This window comes from Pygoscelis adeliae, unplaced genomic scaffold (genome assembly GCF_000699105.1).
Source record: "Pygoscelis adeliae isolate BGI_AS28 unplaced genomic scaffold, ASM69910v1 Scaffold47, whole genome shotgun sequence".
In the NCBI taxonomy this organism is placed as follows: Eukaryota; Metazoa; Chordata; class Aves; order Sphenisciformes; family Spheniscidae; genus Pygoscelis; species Pygoscelis adeliae.
This window is the reverse complement of record NW_008825255.1, coordinates 823,914-832,677: the sequence shown is the minus strand read 5'-3', so window position 1 is coordinate 832,677 and position 8,764 is coordinate 823,914. Positions and strand designations below refer to the sequence as shown.

The 8,764-nt window shown below is 40.9% G+C and overlaps 1 protein-coding gene across 1 annotated transcript in view; it reads left to right on the top strand.

Annotated features, from left to right (window-relative positions):
* The window catches only part of OSMR (oncostatin M receptor), a 38,850-nt gene that overhangs the window by 16,596 nt on the left and 13,490 nt on the right, over positions 1-8,764 (top strand). The window contains exons 4-8 of the mRNA XM_009329432.1: positions 426-585; positions 2,153-2,434; positions 3,053-3,182; positions 5,097-5,254; positions 7,463-7,599. Of these exons, the coding sequence (XP_009327707.1) occupies positions 426-585; positions 2,153-2,434; positions 3,053-3,182; positions 5,097-5,254; positions 7,463-7,599 (867 nt within the window). The remainder of the gene's footprint in view (positions 1-425; positions 586-2,152; positions 2,435-3,052; positions 3,183-5,096; positions 5,255-7,462; positions 7,600-8,764) is intronic.

The following is an 8,764-nucleotide window of genomic DNA, read 5'->3' as shown; positions in this document are numbered from 1 at the left end:
GCTGAAATTCAGAGCCAGGGATATGTAACTTGGAGCATTAGACAAGGTGCACTTGCAGACAGCAGCATCTGTGCATGCTATTACTCATGTAATAGCAGGCACAAATAACCCACTGAAAGTCTCCAAGAGTGAATCCATTTCATGAGAAGCAGGGCCTGACTCACAGCTACGTTGTCAGAATCAAGTAGTCTTGCCAGCACGTCAGTCACTCCACTGCTGCTAGTACAGATTTGTAAGCAGTTACTTAGCTTACTAGTTGCTTAGTGTGAGATCGTGTGTAGCAAGTGGGATTTCAGAGATTCATTTTTCAAAAGCGTTTTTCTCCTTTGAGCTTTCTCTCTCTGTCACTGCTTTTGATTATACTTCCAAAGTGTCTACACATCGCTGTGTTTTCAATACTTTGTCTTTCTGGCCTTTGTTTGTAGGAGGTTCATAACGTCACACTTGATAAATCGAGAAAGCCGCTTCATTGGATATGGGATTCAGACTTACCTTTGGAGTGTATGTCACACTCGGTGAGAATCAGGAGCAAAGCAGAAGCATCAGAAATCTGGAGTCAGTGGAGTCTGTGGGAGACTGTCCTGGGTAAGCAAAACATGACTTTGCAATATTGGTTTTATTTTTTCCAGTACAAAGCTAGATTGGAATTCACCGGTGACTGTAACAGTGAAGTCAGATTCAGGAGAGATGGCATCAAATCAAGAATCCATTTTGAACTCTTTCATCTCTAATCACTAAGCAACTTTTTTTTTTGCTGGCAATAATAGCAATGCTTCAGCCATTGTTTTAATTTGCAGCTATCTTCCTAAGCTAGTAGACCAAAACTTATAGAGCTTTTCTTGCTCACACATCAAAACAATGCAGTACATAGAGTGGCATGGGATCTTGGATAGGTTCTAGCATAGCCTGTCACCAGGTCAGATGCAGCCCTGGCCCAGGCTGGGGGAGAGAAGAGGAAGTGCATAGCTATGGCTACATCATCTGATGCATGTGTTGCTTTTGTCTTGGGTTCATAGCTTTGATTAGTATTAAGGAAGCAGAGAGAGAGGAGCAAGTCAGCCCCTTATGTCACTTGGAATGAACTTCCGTGAATGATGAGAGTAAACAGGGAGTGAACCAATAATGTAATTAATGCTATCACAAAAACCTTTTTTTTTTTTCAGATTACAATGTCTTACTACAACAGTTTGGTTTCCAGAGAATTTGGTTTAAACAAAATACGTAACTGCGTTAGAAAAAAATGACTAAAGTGATTTTGTAAAGAAACACTATTCTTGTATGGAGCAGCAAGGGCTTTTAGTTATGGGAGGCATCACGGGTAGTAGAAGCATCACAGGTCTGTATACTTGGATTGTGGCACATAAATTGCCCATCTCCTTCACCTTATATAATGGGAAGTAGCATGCAAGACTCCCTTTCTTTCTCACTAACCTCAAATCTTCGAGATCTTATTTTTTCAACTGGAATTGTATAGGGATCAAAAATACTATTTCTTTGTCACAAACTGATTCTGCATTACAGACCTGAAAGATAGTGACTCTAGACTTCATCAGATTTTTGGATCAGATTCTTGAGAGTAGATTTTATCTCCAACCTGTGCAAAAGCTTGTGAGTCTCTTAAATCCCACTAATTTTTGCATCCAGCAAGGAGTCCAGCATTGAAAGCCACAGGAGTCTCATTCCAAGTTAAGTATCCCCTTACTGATCTGATTCAATCAATGTTGGCTCCTCTTAGCTGACCTCTGCATGAGCTTCAGAACATGACGTTTTTCTAGCCCGCTGCTCATAATCTTCAAGAGCAGGCATTTTGGCTGTAAGCCTCAACCTGCTCATAGGTGCAGGTGGTAGTGTTCATCTGTAAAGGCAGTTCTTTAATGCACACTCTTTGTTTCCCCTAAGTGAAGGGCAGTGAGATGGATTTAGTCTCTTAGGTAGTTTGTTGGACTACATTATATGTTCATGGGTTTAAGAGAAATATAGGTATGATTACACATGAAGTTGATCTCTGTATGGGGAAGAATACTAAATAAAAGTCCATGAATGTATAATATAACATTAGCAGATTCTTGTGTAAATGCTCAGTTATGTGTTCTGGTTGAAGATTGCTTCCATGAACAGATTTTGAAATGGTTTATTATGTATTAATTTGCAGGCCTGGACACTTCAAATAGCAGTGGACCACAAATCTTCCCAAGTGAAAAAATTGTAGAGGAAGGCTCAGACATCACTCTTTGTTGCATTGGAAGGAAAGGCCAAATCATTAAGGAATTCTTTCTAGTCCCAGCTGTTCATGTTTTCAATCACACAAACAGTCAAGTCGGACTTCTCACTGTGAAAAATGTGGCATATCAAAAAGTGCCTCACATCACTGTCTACTGTCAAGAGTCTTGCAATGAAAAGCAATGCTATGATCAAGCAGTGTTGTTTGTGGGTAGTAAGTGAATGCTTTATTACAGTTCTATTTTCCTGTTGTTATTAAGTCAAGAATGGCTGTGGGGAATGGGGGGAGAAAAAAAAAGCTTGCTGTAAGTTGTCATTGTCCTGTCATGTCCAGCTGAACGCTGTTTAATGTCTGACTTCAGATCTGTACACTTGCATATAGAAAGCATTAAAGAATAGCATTAAATGTGTTCAGACTAATCTCATTAATTGATCCTAGGACAGGTGACAGATTTTTAAATATACCTACCCATTTAGGAGTTCAGCTTCATAGTCTGTGTGCATGTGGTAAAAACCGAGCACAGTCCCCATTTTGAAGGCTAGTAGCAATTTTTGCAGATTGAAAACAATACAGATTAAATTAATGAATGTATGAATATAACAAGAAATAATGACATACAGAAGTGTTTGGATTGCAATTAATTTATGCTGGTACCCTGATTTTCTCTGCAGAGTGGTCATTGAAGAAGTATAATTGAAATAATAACATCTGTAGTAAACCAGACTTTGTACATATCCGTTATTTCTAGTTTGTTAATATAGTAAAAAGGTTGATGACTTTTGCCTTGACTGCCATGCTGTTGGTGTTTTTTTGGTTATTCTCTCTGACAAGAACCACCTGATACACCTAATGATTTTTCCTGCCAAACTCAAGACCTGAGAATAGTAACATGTACTTGGAGCCAAGGAGGAGACACCTATCTTTATGGACGTCATTCACCAAAATACACCTTGTCTGAAGAGTAAGTCTCCTCATTGTTATATTAACTCTGGTCTGTGCTGTACAGAACAGTCACGTTCTTTCCTTTAAAATCTGTGGAAATGTTTTTTATCCTTGTTGCAATTAGCTGCCTGCCTCTTTCCAGCTCACCGATCAGCTTATTTAATAAAGTTTGAGCAGTGCAGAACTGCTCTGAATTAGACTACCTGTAACAAAGTTGTGGGTCCATCAGACCAGGTTCTGCTTGATAAAGCTTGTTCTAACCATTCTTTTGGGTTAATTTGTTTGGATATCTTTCAGTAGGTGTGAAGACACCCTGCAATCAGGCTATAGATAACTTAAAAGTATGATGTAATTATTGGGTAACACACACAACAGGTAACTAGGATTTAATCAGCTCGTAGGCTGAGTATTAATATGCTCACATTCATTGACACTAATGCTGACTCAAACTGATGATTCCTAGCTAACCCTCAGTTAGCCTGATGAGCCTCCCTAGTTCTCTTTCTTTAGGATTTTATAAGTTTACATGCTGATGTTTTCCTTCTTGAGTCCTTGAGCTACGACAATCTGTCGTGGTTTAACCTCAGCTGGCAACTAAGCACCACACAGCCGCTCGCTCACTCCCCCCTGGTGGGATGGTGGAGAGAATCGGAAGGGTAAAAGTGAGAAAACTCGTGGGTTGAGATAAAGACAGTTTAATAGGTAAAGCAAAAGCTGCGCACGCAAGCAAAGCAAAACCAGGAATTCATTCACTACTTCCCATAGGCAATGGGTGTTCAGCCATCTCCAGGAAAGCAGGGCTCCATCACGCGTAATGGTTACTTGGGAAGACAAACGCCATCACTCCAAACGTCCCCCCCCTCTTCTTTTTCCCCCAGCTTTATATGCTGAGCACGACATCACATGGTGTGGAATGTCCCTTTGGCCAGTTTGGGTCAGCTGTCGTGGCTGTGCCCCCCTCCTAGCCCCCTGTGCCCCTCCAGCCTTCTCAGTTGGCAGAGCATGGGAAGCTGAAAAGTCCTTGACTAGTGTAAGCATTACTTAGCAACAACTAAAACATTGGTGTGTTATCAACTTTGTTCTTGTCCTAAATCCAAAACACAGCACTGTACCAGCTACTAAGAAGGAAATTAACTCTATCCCTGCCGAAAGCATGACACAATCCTATCTCAAAAATCCTACTTCTGTCTATAATTTCAGCTTTTTTTTTTTTTTTTGGTAAAATCTCTCTGCAGACTTTCTCACAGCTCTTTCTTAGCAGTGTAAGTCAAGGTTACACAGCTGTGGCATATCAGACCTGGCCCTTGGCTCCTTGCTACAGAGGCATCTAAATGGAGAGCAGAGGGGCTTTACAGCAGGGCCTGCAGAGAAAGGGGAGCTCATAAAACAGGACAGATACCTCATCATCACAAGAAACTTTCATCAAAAGATCTCAGCAGAAGGCAGGTCATATTGTGTATACCTTCACGGTTTCTGCATCATTCACTTCCATTAAGATATTATGATGGTGATTTAAAAATGGAAGGTTAGAAAATGCACTTGAAATTACTGCTTCATTTAAAAGCATAACGGTAGATGTGAATGGTTTAATTCTTTGCAAATAAGTCCCTAGTTTAGAATTTCTATGAGGAAGTAACTAAAAGCAATTTAGCTATATCTTAAAAGGATAAAGTAAACTCAGCTGTATCTTAAAAGGATAAAGTAAACTTAGACTTTGAAGAAAACTTTCTTCTGATTGTAAGAATACCTGTATTCATCCTACTTCAGGCTAGAGGAAAGAAGTGGGTGGCTTCTTATAGTCCCGCTCAGCCTTATTTTTTATGATGCTGTATTCTAGTTGGGCATCAAAAATTTCAACACCTATATTGATTGTACATTATGGAAAAATGTCTTTCTCTCTTTTCTCCCCCTTCCCCCCCTCCTTCTTTGACAGGTTTTCCCAAAAAATGGTTCCATGCACAGTAAGTTGTTCTGAACAGTGCTCGTGTTCTTGGGATATAGGCCAGCAGAGGATCTGTAATATTACAGTGACTGTGGAAAACCCACTGGGAAAGAAAACTGCCAGGGATGTTTTTGATGTAACTCACAGAAGTAAGGTCTTTTCTATGTCTTTGCTGAGGGTTTTTTGTTGCAGGCCTTGTCCTCCTTCTGATCTTAATACTCGAGTGCCCCAGTTTAAAGTATGGAAGTCCTTGATTTTTATCTTCACAGTTTTTATTAGTTATCTGTTCCTGTGCTATAGTTATCTGCTCTTTTCAGTTTCAGCTCTGCAAAGTTGTGTTAATGGTAGAAAACAGCTTCACTCCAAAGGTCAGATTTGGTTATTGAAATGACCCCTTAATCCTTCAAAATCTGCTGCTTTCCTGAAGCTGGTTCATAGTATATATAGGAAGCGACATGATACAAGGATATAAAATGGGGAGTTCAAGAAAAATATCTGTGTAGGTTACTTGGGAATTCAGTTCTTTCTCAAAAATGTTACTGCTGATGTTACTGTCTTTCCAAAATAAAATGGAGATGCACATTTTGAAAAATGTGTAAATACAATTACTAACACCTCTCCAAATGAGATGTGATACAGGTGTAAGCAGCTATTGCCAGGAAACAGGTGATAGTGCTAACCTGTCTTGGTGCTAATAAGGGACAGTAACATCTGTTGTGCTACTGTAAAGGGAGGAAGAGTAGTTCATCATCAGTGAAATAAAACAGGTTATTCTGTGAGCAGTAACTGGTGGCTGTGGTTCCTTCTTCCCTATTAGTTGTATCATTTATCACAGTGTGCCCTGAGTCTCATAAGTTCCTACCTACTGCTGCCTCAAAACACCTGGGTATTTCCTGTGTCTCCAGCAGTATTTCCAGTTCTCCTTGTGTCCTCTAGCCCCACCACATCCACCTCAGTGTTCCCAAGGTCCTGTGGCCGCCTTACCTGTTTGAAGAAGCAGGAGGCAACATGTGCTTTGTCTAGTTCTGAAGCTGACAGGCTGATGGATGGGTAGGCTGCTGGTGTAACTGCTGCATTCTGGCAGCGCTTCCTTCCTCAGAGGCACTGATTACAGTTTTGCTAGACATGTGTTTTCATATGACTTGTAGGAACATATGTTAAATGCCTGTCGCTGTTAAATTTGTCTCAGAGAGGCATGAGAGTTCTAAAAGTTGATTATTTGACTGTTTGGGGGTGGAAGAAATAGAGCAGGAAGAAAGTGGAGGAGTAAATTGACAGGTTGTAGTGAGACAACACAATATTATAAACTAAGTTTTCATGGGAAATCAGGCTAAATAGGTTACATTCAATGTGCTAAATACATTGAAGTTTTACTACAATTTTCTTTTTCCAGTTCTAGTGATTGTTACAAGTTAAAGAAATGAGATATAATATTTATGATGAGTTAAGCTTTCAAATAATGATTGCTGTAAAGTCCTTTATGTTTTCTCTGATCCTGGACATATTTACAGTAGAATTTTCCTTACTTAAAGGATGTCAGCAAATAAAGGAGAACTGAAGTCTGTTGCTTCCAATTCTGCACATGGTGGCTGGGACCTTCTGTATCAAACACAAGCTCCTTTGAGTCTGGAAGTCCTCAAATTGTAATTCATGGTCCATAAAGTTCTAGGATAATGGCCAATACCACTCACTCACATTGCCATGTCTTATTCCTTACAATTGGACTGATAATATGGGAGAGATCTGCTGCTCTCGCTGAATAGTGCTTAGACAGCAGTAAATGATCTCAGAAATGTTTTGGAAGAGGTAGCATTGGGACCGTCTACCAGAGGGTGACTACTGGCAGGAGTCAATGTAAGAGTTGTGAATAAAATTTCTGGTGAACAGGGTAGATTCTAGGGTGTAGAAATGTGGCAAACGTTACTCACCATGCTACATCAGGAGCCTCTGCCAGGCCCTGGATTAGAGAATTTTACTGGATTTGCAATGAAGGTCTCTGACTCTTTCTTTTGTTCATGATGTTCTAAAATATTTCCAAGTCAGCACAAGCAGTTTTTTTAATCTTGTATAACATTTACATTCTGAAACTAATTTTTACTAATTTGTATCCACTTCAAGGCCAGGTTGGATGGGGCTTTGAGCAACCTGGTCTAGTGGAAGGTGTCCCTGCCCATGGCAGGGGGTTGGACTAGATGATCTTTAAGGTCCCTTCCAACCCAAACCATTCTATGATTCTCCTAGAATGGCAGAAAAATCTGTATTTCTTACTTGCTTTTACTACTCAGCTAAAATACCTTAAAATACTTTTGTGTATATTTTATGTTTTACAAGAACTAACTCAGATTTTCCACTGGCAGTTTATCCCACTGCACCTTTCCAGCTGTGGGAAGAATGCACAGATACAGAAATCACATTATATTGGAAACATCGAAACAAAGGAATTGAACTGTTTTGTCAGACTGAAGTGCTCCAACCCAACGGGAAAGTAGAACTGGTATGAAACCTGAATTTCATACACAAAAACATACTAAGTATCTTTTTGATGTGAGATTAAAAAATAATTCCCCAGCAATATGAATACACTATAAATCTTGTGAGCGTGTTGATGTGTCTGTTTTCTGGATTTGTTTGCTCCCAAGCTCTACACTGATGATGTGGTCCATGTGAGCAGCCATTGCTGGCACTAATTCATACTCCCAACACTTCCTATCGTGCTGGTCTGAGTGTACGGGGTGACTGGTCTGCATATGTGGCTCTGTCCTCTGCTGGATGGGTTCTGAGATTTGTTAAAGTAAATTAAAATACTTATGGGCCTTATAATTGCTGTTAGCTATTGCTCATCTTGATTTGTCAAGTTTTTATTACTCATACCATCTTACACACAAATGGTGGGGAGGTGTGTTGAAGGCTTTTTTTATAGTAGTCCAGGAGCTTTCTGTGTACTACTGAATATATTTAATGGTAGTGTGTCTGGTTTCTAGTGAGGGAACCCCAGAACAGCTTTTCTTCCCATCCTCTTCCATCTCCTTGAAGATTATTTGAGTAGACACCTTGTCTTGTTCCACCTCTTTCCCAAACAGTGAGGCTGACTGACTCTGCATGCATACTGTGGTTTCTCTGTAGCCCTTTTCTTGCGAAGGCAGCTTGCCTCTAGCATATTAAAAAGGCATTATGAAGATCAGGATCAAGCTGCGTTCTGTCTTAAGTATTGCTGGATGCTCACAAGTCTATGGGGCCGGATGGGGTCCACCCAAGGGTGCCGAGAGAGCTGGCAGAGGAGCTCGCCAAGCCGCTCTCCATCATCTATCAGCAGTCCTGGTTAACGGGGGAGGTCCCGGACGACTGGAGGCTGGCCAATGTGACGCCCATCTACAAGAAGGGCTAGAAGGAGGATCCGGGGAACTACAGGCCTGTCAGCCTGACCTCGGTGCCGGGGAAGATTATGGAGCAGTTCATCTTGAGGGCGCTCACAAGGCAGGTGTGGGAAAACCAGGGGATCAGGCCCAGCCAGCACGGGTTCATGAAAGGCAGGTCCTGCTTGACCAACCTGATCTCCTTCTATGACAAGGTGACCCGCCTAGTGGACGTGGATGTGGTCTACCTGGACTTCAGTAAGGCCTTTGACACTGTCTCCCACAGCATTCTCCTAGAGAAGCTGG